Source organism: Mchenga conophoros, linkage group LG12 (assembly GCF_057382185.1).
Source record: "Mchenga conophoros isolate Kocher_MC1m ecotype Shallow Benthic linkage group LG12, M_conophoros_male_GT1.1, whole genome shotgun sequence".
Taxonomy (NCBI): Eukaryota; Metazoa; Chordata; class Actinopteri; order Cichliformes; family Cichlidae; genus Mchenga; species Mchenga conophoros.
The window spans coordinates 5,994,625-6,007,418 of NC_140537.1; the positions used below are offsets into that span (position 1 = coordinate 5,994,625).

Genomic DNA, 12,794 nt, shown 5'->3' on the forward strand with positions numbered 1-12,794 from the left:
ATAAAATCGATTCATGTTTGTGGCTGTAATGTGACAAAATGTGGGAAAGTTCAAGGGGGCCGAATACTTTTGCAAGCCACTGTAGCTTGTGTACTCCCCACCAGAGTGTCCCAGCAAGTTTAGAAAACAGAGTATAGTTTAGACCAGTTTCTCTACCTGACACACTCCTGTGCTCACATACAGCGTGAAGAAGAAAGTTTTAAGTATAAGAAGATATAAATGAAATAACCTGATCCGTAGCAGGTCTGGCAATTAGATAAATACAACCTCCGAGCAACCACAAAACATGACATCCTGCACCGCATCATTATTTATTTAACAAAAACAAAACCAACTAAGCTAAACCAGAGTACAGTGCAAGTAGCAACCAGGTGCTGTTAATCAAATGCACTTGATGAACTGATCCATCAGCAAGTGTGAGCACCTCTATAAAAGCAGTTTGGGCACTTTGCTGATCTGGGGCATTTGGGCGTCCTATCTACAAAAAGGACTACATCTCAGTCTCATCAAGCCTAAATTATCAAAGTTTTATGACAGAGTAATTAGAAAAAAAAAACAGAATTAAATGTAAGGCCATTTGTCTGACAGCTAAAACTTGACAAAAACTGGTTCATGCAACAAAACGCTGGTTTTAAGACAGCCAGCAAATCTACAACTGAATGGCTGTAAAAGAAAATAATTAAGGTGTTGCAATGGCCCAGTCAAAGCCCAGATGCTGCAGTGGGACCTCACGAGAACTACAAATGAAGCAACTACCTGCAAAGCTCAATGAACTGAAGCAATGCTGTAAAGAGGGGTGGGCAAAACAATGATGATGTGGAAATTGATACAAGTGATTCAGAAAATGATTACATCAAGTTACAAACTACTGAATCATGAAGTTTACTTCAGTCTAAACTGAAACTGACGTAGACCAAGGGTGGGTCTTTGCTGGGGTAAAAAGTATAAACGTTTTTGGTGAAAGGCACCAAGAGAAAGATGTAACCAGTCTGAACTCATATAGTTTATAGGTCATTTTACACAAACACAGAAAATTACCTCATCAAGTTTGGTTTGATCGCAGGGGAAGGAGAACGTAAAACCCAAAGGTAAAGATGCTCCTTTCATGCCCATGTATTCCAAAAAGTCAGCTATGCAGTCCACAATATGGTTGAACAGCTAGAAAAAAAACCAAACAAAAAAACAAAATTAAAAGGAATATTATAAGGTATAAGTACAAATAAGTACAAAGCATCACTTTTGCAAACATCCACAGTACTGTGCTTTGACATGGCAAGTTTTTAACCAACATTTGGCCTTAATTTAGCTCTTAATCACAAGTAGCTTCCTGTTAGTCAGTTTCAGTTGAAGCACTACCTCTTCCCCTGTGCCTTGCATGATTTCCTGTGGGATACTGTAGATCTTCTGTTGCATATCCACACTGCGTTTTGTTCCACTTCTCACTCGCACCAGAAGCACTCGAAAGCTGGAGCCTCCAAGGTCCAAAGCCAAGAAATCGCCATGTTCTGTCCAGGTATAAAAGACATTAACTCATTATATTTAAAAAAAAAAAAAAGAAAAAAGAAACCTTGTGTCAAAAGCAAGCCAGAGCTTGGGGGAGGTGGGGTTAAACCTACCTGATCCGTCGGGAGTGGATCGGACATAAGTAGGAAGCATCTTGATGCTGGCCTGCTTGTGGGTTTGCTTTGACAGACCTCGGGTCATCTCCTCGCTGAATCGCCTCTTTACCTCCAGCAGCTGTTCGCGACTCAAGCGCAGCGTGTCGAGGATGTGCTGCCGGTCAGCATTTTGGTTGGCAAGTCGGAAGGCCACCGCAGTCACCATAGCTGCACCCTTCCCACTACCATCCTGTGACTGCAAAAAACGCACATCGCAGTCGGGTACAAGTCGACGAACCATTTTGTTGAGCCTCCTGGAAAACCTAGAAAAGACACACATTTGGTTAAGTCCCCATGGTTTCTGTCTTCTGTTGTTCCTTTTTCGCTTGTACACATGATACCCAAACAACTTGCTCTGTTGTGTTTTGATCTTTTTTTTTTTTTTTTTTTTTACATTGAAGCTGCTCTACACCAGACAATAATCAGGAACATCATCTATGGGCATTTCCTTCTTCAGAGATTAACATTGTGTAGCCACTTCTTATACCTGAGTATATCATGCTTATGATTTTTGCCAAGGAACACACACACACACAGAATCATTTTTTTCATACACACTGTGCACTTTAACTGATGAACCTGGTGACATTTCCACTAGATATATTTGATCAGCAAACCTTTTAAATTTAAAATGAACATCTTTTGACCCTGTGTCGCACAAATACAATCAGCTGTGCCCATTAACGTCTTGAACACACCCTCCTTGTCAGTTAACCCCCCCCCCCCACACACACACACACACACACACACACAATGACAAGCTGTATATTTTATAGATTATCATTTTCAGTTACACTAAAAGCAGCGCATAATCAAGCCAGCTAGGAAACCTGGAAAAGGTAAGTGGCAGGCAATTCAGCTTGCAGCAATTTTCCTTTAAGAAAAAAGGGGGGCAGAAAGATAAGGACTCAGTTTAAGAGCACAATTTCTTATAGATGGATTTTTCTCTGCTATAAGTGAACTTGATGATGCTCCTTTATCATGTATACATCCTTCCAGCATTCAGTCTTTAAACTGTTTGTCTGACTTATTTATATAATCACACAGAGAAAATACAGTGGGGCAAAAGTATTTAGTCAGCCACCGATTGTGCAAGTTCCCCCACTTAAAATGATGACAGAGGTCAGTAATTTGCACCAGAGGTACACTTCAACTGTGAGAGACAGAATGTGAAAAAAAAATCCATGAATCCACATGGTAGGATTTGTAAAGAATTTTTTCGTAAATCAGGGTGGAAAATAAGTATTTGGTCAATAACAAAAATACAACTCAATACTTTGTAACATAACCTTTGTTGGCAATAACAGAGGTCAAACGTTTACTATAGGTCTTTACCAGGTTTGCACACACAGTAGCTGGTATTTTGGCCCATTCCTCCATGCAGATCTTCTCGAGAGCAGTGATGTTTTGGGGCTGTCGCCGAGCAACACGGACTTTCAACTCCCGCCACAGATTTTCTATGGGGTTGAGGTCTGGAGACTGGCTAGGCCACTCCAGGACTTTCAAATGCTTCTTACGGAGCCACTCCTTTGTTGCCCGGGTGGTGTGTTTTGGATCATTGTCATGTTGGAAGACCCAGCCTCGTTTCATCTTCAAAGTTCTCACTGATGGAAGGAGGTTTTGGCTCAAAATCTCACGATACATGGCCCCATTCATTCTGTCCTTAACACGGATCAGTCGTCCTGTCCCCTTGGCAGAAAAACAGCCCCATAGCATGATGTTTCCACCCCCATGCTTCACAGTAGGTATGGTGTTCTTGGGATGCAACTCAGTATTCTTCTTCCTCCAAACACGACGAGTTGAGTTTATACCAAAAAGTTCTACTTTGGTTTCATCTGACCACATGACATTCTCCCAATCCTCTGCTGTATCATCCATGTGCTCTCTGGCAAACTTCAGACGGGCCTGGACATGCACTGGCTTCAGCAGCGGAACACGTCTGGCACTGCGGGATTTGATTCCCTGCCGTTGTAGTGTGTTACTGATGGTGACCTTTGTTACTTTGGTCCCAGCTCTCTGCAGGTCATTCACCAGGTCCCCCCGTGTGGTTCTGGGATCTTTGCTCACCGTTCTCATGATCATTTTGACCCCACGGGATGAGATCTTGCGTGGAGCCCCAGATCGAGGGAGATTATCAGTGGTCTTGTATGTCTTCCATTTTCTGATGATTGCTCCCACAGTTGATTTTTTCACACCAAGCTGCTTGCCTATTGTAGATTCACTCTTCCCAGTCTGGTGCAGGTCTACAATACTTTTCCTGGTGTCCTTCGAAAGCTCTTTGGTCTTGGCCATGGCGGAGTTTGGAGTCTGACTGTTTGAGGCTGTGGACAGGTGTCTTTTATACAGATGATGAGTTCAAACAGGTAACGAGTGGGGGACAGAAAAGCTTCTTACAGAAGACGTTACAGGTCTGTGAGAGCCAGAGATTTTCCTTGTTTGAGGTGACCAAATACTTATTTTCCACCCTAATTTACGAATAAATTCTTTACAAATCCTACCATGTGGATTCATGGATTTTTTTTTCACATTCTGTCTCTCACAGTTGAAGTGTACCTCTGGTGCAAATTACTGACCTCTGTCATCATTTTAAGTGGGGGAACTTGCACAATCGGTGGCTGACTAAATACTTTTTTGCCCCACTGTATGTGGCTGTTCACTGAGATCACCTCCCTGAGACTTGCCTTTATGCTCTTATATTCTTTGTCTCAGGGACATGCAGGCACACAGAATGAATAGTAAAAATGTGATTTGAAGTGACAAACACAGCCACAGTCACTCCACAGCTACAGTAAAAGGTGCCAGTGACACAGATCAAAGTCATGAATGTGTTGGCGAGACCAACATAACAGAAGTGATTCACTTACTCTGGATGATTCTTGTAAACAGAGCCATCCACTCCAATAGTGACACGCAACTTCTCAGCAGCTTTGTTATCCCGGATCTGTCGCAGCACTGATGCTAGAGAGGAAGCGCACAGGTGTGCGGCCCGTGTGGATACAATCTGACACACCCTCCGAGTTGCTATGCAGTCCTCAACCGACGGGTCCAGCCCCAGGCCACGAAGTATCTTCTCAGCACTAGCAATACCTTCCTCATCTCTGCAGGAAGGAAAGTGAAGAAATTAATGTGAAGAATAGAAGAAGAGCTTGAGGACAGAATTCTTACCCTCCCCCATAAAAACGTCGTTTTATTTTAAGTACGTGCCAAGTGTTTTTTAAAAGGGCAAGACATTTTTAACACAGCTGTTCCAAACAGCCTAGATTATTATAGATGCTCACATTATTTTACTTTGCATACGGAAACATAATGATTTCACAAAAAAACAAAAACTAACAGCTTCAAAATTATTAGCCTCCATGCTAATAGCTAGTTGCATATACAACTACATATTTCCTTTGCAAATCTTTTAAGCTCCTCCACATTTTATGTTTTTCTGGCATGGATCTTAGTCTTTAGTTCATCCCACAGATTTTCAATTTTGATTCAGCTCAGGGCTTTATGTAGGCCAGTCAGGAAGAGTCACTTTGTTTGTCTGGAGGTAGTTCTCCAACAGGAGAGATGTGTGTTTTGGGTTGTGGTGTTTGGAGACAAAGGGAGGATCTCAGCTTTGGTGCTCGCTGCTACAGGTTTGTTTTTTCCAAAATCTGCAGATATCCTTCTTCATGATTCCTTCCACCTTGATGAGATTCTCAGTTCCAGACAAACGAAACAATCACAAGCATAACACTCCCACCATCGTGTTTCAGTGTGGGGAAGGTGTTCTTTGGGTTGTACGCCTCTTCCTTCTCTATCCTCAACCTTCACAGCACATTTTTAATTACTAGCATATAATCTCTGCCCACTGCTTTTGAACATTCAAACTCAGAATTTAACTTATTAATGAAGATCTATTAATAGATTATTTACCAGAAAGCAATAAAGGAATAATAAACTTTCAGGAAATGGACTGTGTGTTCTGTGAGATGGTCTGGGTTTCTCTTCCCTGCATGCTGTACTTCTACTTTGCTGTTGGGGAAGATTTCTGTTCAAGAATCTTTGAAAGACCCACTAAACATGTATTTGGTGTTAAACATCACTTGTTCACCTCTTTAGCTATAAATAACTAATATTTTGACTCAATCCACCCAAAAAATAAACATAAAAATAAAAAATCTAGCAAAACAGGAGCGATGGCAATTATATGCAAATAGAGCCATGTGAGGACGTTTACACAAGACTTTATGCAGTTCACCCCATTATTTAGTGATGTCTGAAACAACTTTCAGCCACAATAACTTGAAGCAGGGTTCCACAGTTAAACAAATTATAATCTCAAGTTTGGCTTCCTACAATTAAATGAATATGAGTGATCATGCATTAAAATGTATATAAAGTAATGCCCTGTTGATTTCATTTTGTTGAAAGTTTTGGTGAATAAGAAGGACTACTTTGATACAAATATGTGAACAGATGTGAAAGGAGTGTGAATTATAATATTATTGTTCACTAAATACTCGTGATTGTCATTTTGGCCCTAACTTGAATTAATTGTGTTGTGTGTGACTTTATCACTCTCTCTTGTCATTGTGTCATTTTGGCTCTTCTTTAAAATGTTGCTTCAGTTCATTGCAGTGTGGGAGCACTCATTTATGCAACACTTTCTTAGCGTCTTGATGCATTCTCAATCATCCAGGAAAGTAAATCTCCAAAAGTTGATTCTGTTCATCTGGACGTAGCGTTTTGTGGGAGAAACGTTTCGTCACTCATCCAAGTGACTTCTTCAGTCTCAGCTGACTGCAGGTTTGCCCAATCTTATAAACAGTACATTTTGTAGTACAGTAAATTTGAATACATTTGCATAATGACATTATGCAAACGTACTGTTTATAAGATTGGGGAACCTGCAGTCAGCTGAGACTGAAGAAGTCACTTGGATGAGTGACGAAACGTTTCTCCCACAAAACGCTACATCCAGATGAACAGAATCAACTTTTGGAGATTTACTTTCTTTCAGTCAGATTTACAGAATTTCAGTCAGGCTGAGGTCTGGGCCATTACAACACCTTGATTCTTTGCCTTTTTCACCATTCTGTTAGAGATTTCTTGCTGTGATTGGGCTCCTGTTGCATGAATGAGTTTCATCCGAATGGTGAATGGACTGGTTATTATCTATCCATCCATCCATCCATTCGCTTCCGCTTATCCTTTTCAGGGTCGCGGGGGGTGCTGGAGTCTATCCCAGCTGTCATAGGGCGAGAGGCAGGGTACACCCTGGACAGGTCGCCAGTCTGTCACAGGGCCAACACACAGGGACAGACAACCATTCACACTCACATTCACTCGCACATTCACACCTAGTGGCAATTTGTATTATCCAATTAACCTATCCCCACAAGCTGCATATCTTTGGACGGTGGGAGGAAGCCGGAGTACCCGGAGAGAACCCACGCAAACACGGGGAGAACATGCAAACTCCACACAGAAAGACCCCGGCCTGATGGTGGAATTGAACTCAGGACCTTCTTGCTGTGAGGCAACAGTGCTAACCACCGTGCTGCCCCTGGTTATTATCTACTGCTTATATAATGCATACATTCACACTCCGATGCATCGGAGAGCAATTTGGAGTTTGTGATGCAGAAGGCAGGATGCAGTCAGGGATCGAACCATCAACCTTCCAATTAGTACATGACCTGCTCTACCTCCTGACTACAGCCAGCCCACCCAACCTATGCAACTTTAAAAACGTCAGCAGTGTTGCCATGTTATTTTTAGACTGACGTCCAATGGAGCTATAATTGTTCAGCCTTTTTTTTGTGCTGTCATGAACTTTAACATTTAACAGACTAATTCAGGTCTGCAGAGTGTCAGATGTAGCTCTTGGTTGTTCGGCAGTTTCGATGAGCATCTTAATTCCTGGCATAGCTCGTTGCTACTAACATAATGTTCAACAGGTTTGCACTTAATCCGCCATCTGAGAGATATCACAGAATGCAGTGTCAAGGTGCAGATGTGCACACACACACACAAAGAAAAACTAACTTGTCATTCTCGATTGCATAGATGTGGCTGGTACTGAAGTGTCCGGTGGTGAGGAGCTCTGACGTAGTCTTGCCCTGAAACAGCAGCTGTGATCTGGCCATCTTTACCAAGATGAGACGTACCAGTTCCCCCATGTACATCCCACTAATCATCTTCTCAAACCTGCATGCAACATGAAAAAAAGAGAAGCAAAACAATGTGATATACATATATTTATAAAATATGATGAGCTCTATTTATGTACATCTACACACAGTGTTGGGGAGTAACGGAACACATGTACCGCCGTTACGTATTTAACATACAAAATATGAGTAACTGTATTCTGTTACAGTTACCGTTTAAAAAGGTGGTATTTAGAATACAGTTACTTTGCTGAAATTAAGGGATTACATGGCGGTATTTTCCTGTTTCATATGTTCGGCTATGCTCTCTCTATTTTTGGTTTCCACGCCCCAAACAAAACACGCATTAAGAGGCTCTAATGCCTGTGTCTCAATCTCGCGGCCCATGTCACCCCTACTTGCGGCCCGCATAATGACGTAAAGAAATATTTTAAAAAATGATTCACAAAAATGATTTAATATGCAGGCAGAGTGTTACAGGCATAGCCCTAAAGAATGTAGCCTCATGGGCAGTGTAGTCTGTGCTGCACGGAGAATGCACTGCCATACCCGTTATGTGTCTGTGAGCGTGAGGAGGGAGAAAAAGGAGAGTGGAAAAGTACAAGTTGTCACCGAGCAGAAACGGGAGCTGGAAGCATGTAAATATAATAATAACCACTGCAGCCAAAAAGAGAGCCTGACGAGCCCAGTTGTAAGTAAGCTATTAAGACTCGACTGTACACTGTGTTCGTGTTTTCCTCAGAAACAAAAAGTTCAGTTGGAGCAGTCTTTCAACGCCTCTCTCTGTCTCTCGCTAGCAAACTTGAACCACACAATAAAGTAAAGCTAGTTTTCAGCTACGAGCCCGACACGGAACCCGACGTAATAGCCAGAGGTCCCTTTACTACAGTTTGGAGCCGCGGACCTGTTTTCTATACGAGATCACTGCAAAAGGTGCAGCCTTACCTAATGTCCACCTTACTGTTACTCATTTTATATTAAGATTTAAACATCTAGTTGGTATTGGTATGGCGAGTAACCTTCAGTAATAGTAATAAATCACACAGCAATCACACAGGTCTCTCTTGGAAATGAGATTTTTAATCTCAATGAGATTTTTTTACCTGGATAAATAAAGGATTAATAAAGCAATAGTACATTCATGTAGTTGTAAAAAAGCATGATAATATATTAAGTAATCCAAAGTATTCAGAATACATTACTCTCATTGAGTAAGCAGCACATAACAAAGCTGTTCCCAAATTAAATGCTGAGGTAAACTGCCTTTCCAGCAGAGTATTATTTTTATGTTTTTAGACAAACAAATAACAATGTTTGACAAGTGTGAGACAGTCAGAACTACAAAGATTTTAATAAATAAACTGTCAAGTTTGATTTTTGTTTTAGAATTACATGGTAATAATGATCCACCAATTAGGCATTAAAGTCATTCGTTGAAGTATATAAACTGTTTAATCTCTCTGTGACGCACTGCATGCTTTATTGTGACTGGAAATTAAGGTCACGCAAACTTAAATCCGTCACCTAACTCTATTAAACCCTGTCTGGGCCCAGACCTCTTATTGAGGTTTCTCATGTGATATCAAGAGCTGTCCACTATACTGGATGTGATACAACCACTGGTTGCTAGGGAAAAATGTGCTTTTCTGACAGGTTGCCAATGGTTCCTGCAGGTTGATGGCTGTCGCTGGGTGAAATCAGTTGCAAAGAAGGTGCTGCACCAAAAACCTCCCTGCAGGTCACCTTTAGTTTTTCATGTTTGTCTGCAAATACTCCAACAACTAGCCAAGCAGCAGTAAAACTTAAAGAAACATAAACCAGAAATAGTTAGCTGTGCCTTTTGAAATTTGCCGGCTGCAGTGCTGAAGGGCTCCATTTCCAGTTTGCATCGCATTTTTCATTTTCACTGATACTCTGAAAGCAGCTGGCCAGTATTAGCAGAGCCGAATATTCATTTTTCCCTCACGACCGGTGGTTGGCAGATGGTCATGGACCAATCTCTAGGCCTGTGTGACTGAAGCCTTATTCACTTGAACCTACATGATTGTCACATGTCCACATGTCTGCAAAACCGCAAATGTTCCAGGACATACTGACTTTTTTGACAGAACTCTGAATTAGTATATGAAAAAGGTTATTTACATAATATCAGCAACAACATCAACAAAGGTGAAGCAGTCAGACAAAGTATTTCAATATGCCCACATGAATGGAAATCAGAGAGAGTCGCTTCTAATTCAAACCCGCCTGCCTGTGAAGCCACCAGCGTGGGATGTTTTATCTAATACCAAGTCGTGTGAGAACAAACACACTCACAGCTGCTTGCCAGGGTTGAATGAGCCTGCGTCCAGCTCCCGGTCAATGTCAGTGCGTAGGTCCTCCAGGGCCCCGTCGTCCCCAAAAGCACCCCACTCAGTATTTACACACATCCGCCCCTCGTCACCATCCAGAACACCAATGTTCCTCATCTGCTCCATGTAGCAAGCGTTGGTCCCCGTTCCTTGAGAAAAGAGATTTCACTGCAACAACTCTGTCAGTAACTATATAACGACTAACTGAGAGGTCGGCTGGGCTTAGTGGGCACATTTAAGATTACATTTACAAGATGAGTGTGAAAGCACCTGTGCTCACTTCTCTCCTCTAGTTTGTATATATTTTTACAATACAAGTTACAAATATAATACTATAACAATAATATCACACTTTGCAGCAGAAACTGCATCTGAATGAAATCCATTAAAGGAAAAATTAAATAGAGATGAATAAGAAACTTCAGCAGGGAAATTTCTTTTTTTGAGTGCAACAGTGAGGTGCCACATGTTCTGGCCTTCAGCATTAAAAGATTTTTTTTTTCATGAACATCGATATTTTTACCCAAGAAGAAAACAGATGGAGCAGTTCATCCATTAGGATGCAGTTTAATGGGTGTTACATCACTGTTGTGTGGTAGAAGTCTCACTGAGCCTCATAATCCATTTATAGTCACTGTTACATTAGACTTACCTACAATGAGGCCAACTTCACAGTGACGGTCATCAAAGCCACAGGTCATCATGGTTCCCACTGTGTCATTGACCACAGACACAATGTCAATGTCAAAGTCCTGCAATGAGAATCTGTTTATTAAAACAAGCTTTCATTTGAATTCACTACTTCTTGCATCACAGTATTTTGGATTTACTTCAGCACTTCATTTTGTTTAATTTACTACACTGAAATCAATCTTTAAGTTTTTATGAGGACATTATGCAGGTGTTTTATCTAAACGTGTTTTCTTGCTGAGGTTTGCTGAGGACATTTGTTTAGTTATTGTGGATGACCTTCCATACTTATAGCTGGAAGTATCATTGATATCTTTAATAGGCACAATGCAGCAGCTCATGCTGTCATTACCCCAGGTCACCTGCACAAGACGCATGTAGTGTTAGCCTGCACAAAAAGATCTTTTCTTCCAAGTTATTAGAGCCTGAGCATTCACATTGCGAAGGCTCTATTGTATCTGCTCCATTTATTTAATATCAGTCCTCCCTTAGAGTACACGATTTGCATACGAGCTCCAACCAGGATGCTCTTTGGCACTGTGTGTTCACGTAGAAACCAAAGCAAACTCTCACATTGTACCATTTGTACTTTTTTACCATTTGCTGCTCCAAAAGAGCCAGTGTGAATTACTTGTAAGTTTGTTGTCAACAGACACTAAATATCTTGTTTGAGGTGAGCCAAGCCTCGCGTATACTCAGAATTCACCATAAACTCTAGTTTTGGCACTGGGTTCAGTCCTTACTCCTTTTCCCCATGTATGCATGCTCATGAAGATGATTCATAAAGCCCCTGGATACATGAAAATTATCAACTTGCATGGACATGTTTGCATTGTGGCAGATGTATAGCAGAACAAGTCAGGCTGGTGGTTTGCATTTGTCTACTCATGTTGTTCTGAGTCTTTCCACTACTTCAGCCAGCTTACTGAAGAAATTAGAAAGGCTTTGAGAAGTGATGGTTGATCTGCTCATCTGCTCTGTTATATGCTCTTCATCATCCAACCAATGACAAGGAGTCAGTGGTTGAATGATTTTGACCACTGCCAAGATGGGCATGCTTCTTCTTGACTTGTGGGATTTAACGATTAGAACGATTTGGTCATGAAACAGTGGAGTAAAACGAGCACGCTTGCCTTGTGGTGTCAGGCGTGTTTTGAGATCATGTTGCAAAGTTTCCTCACACTATAATCAGACAGGATGAGAGAAACAACACCTCTACACTGAGTTTCTCATGTGTGCCCAAGTCTATCTTTTCCTGCAGGTTGAGGAATAAGCACTGATGAACCACATTATTAGGTACACCTGTTCAAACTCCTGTTAATGCAAATATTCAGTGTGCCAACGATGCTAATGTATTAGCTGCTTAACCATAGCATAGTTGTGCCAGGCTGACTGGTCAGAGGTTACAGTTTACACAGCAAAGCTTAAAATCTGATATATTGTCTAATGGTTTGGGTTTTTTCCCGGGACATGAAACATAAAAAGATTTTTCTACTATGTGTTACGTGTAATTATTTAGCAGTCCTCACTTAATTAGTGAATTAATTACATCTACAGCAGTGTTTCCCAACCACTGTGCTGCGGCAAATAGGATTGCCGTGAGAAATGATCAGGTGTGCTGTGGAAGATTATCTGGTTCCACCTGATTAGTACACCGAGCGGCTGGTGTGAGTCACGGGCAGAACAACTACAATGTCTTCCACTAGAGGGCAGTACAACGACCTGCTCTAATTAATCGGTTGCCAACTGCCAGTAAAACAGAAGAAGAAGAAGAAGACAAAGAAGAAATTGCATAAAGTCACACTGTGAGTGAGACAACGCAGCGTGTAATAGCAATAAATAAATATTTGAAAAGAAAAAGTAGTCATTCTGACCTGGTCCTGGAGAAAATTCAGACCCAGATGAAGGCCCTAGCATGAGTAGTGGTCAGATGAAAGCAAAAAAGGTAT

The 12,794-nt window shown here is 41.4% G+C and overlaps 1 protein-coding gene across 1 annotated transcript in view; it reads right to left on the reverse strand.

Annotated features, from left to right (window-relative positions):
- Window positions 1-12,794, reverse strand: part of hk2 (hexokinase 2) — a 40,962-nt gene that overhangs the window by 12,696 nt on the left and 15,472 nt on the right. The window contains exons 6-12 of the mRNA XM_085293460.1: window positions 10,808-10,907; window positions 10,121-10,304; window positions 7,680-7,841; window positions 4,523-4,756; window positions 1,617-1,921; window positions 1,357-1,505; window positions 1,039-1,158 (exon numbers count right to left, since the gene is read on the reverse strand). Coding sequence (XP_085149586.1) covers window positions 1,039-1,158; window positions 1,357-1,505; window positions 1,617-1,921; window positions 4,523-4,756; window positions 7,680-7,841; window positions 10,121-10,304; window positions 10,808-10,907 — 1,254 coding nt within the window. The remainder of the gene's footprint in view (window positions 1-1,038; window positions 1,159-1,356; window positions 1,506-1,616; window positions 1,922-4,522; window positions 4,757-7,679; window positions 7,842-10,120; window positions 10,305-10,807; window positions 10,908-12,794) is intronic.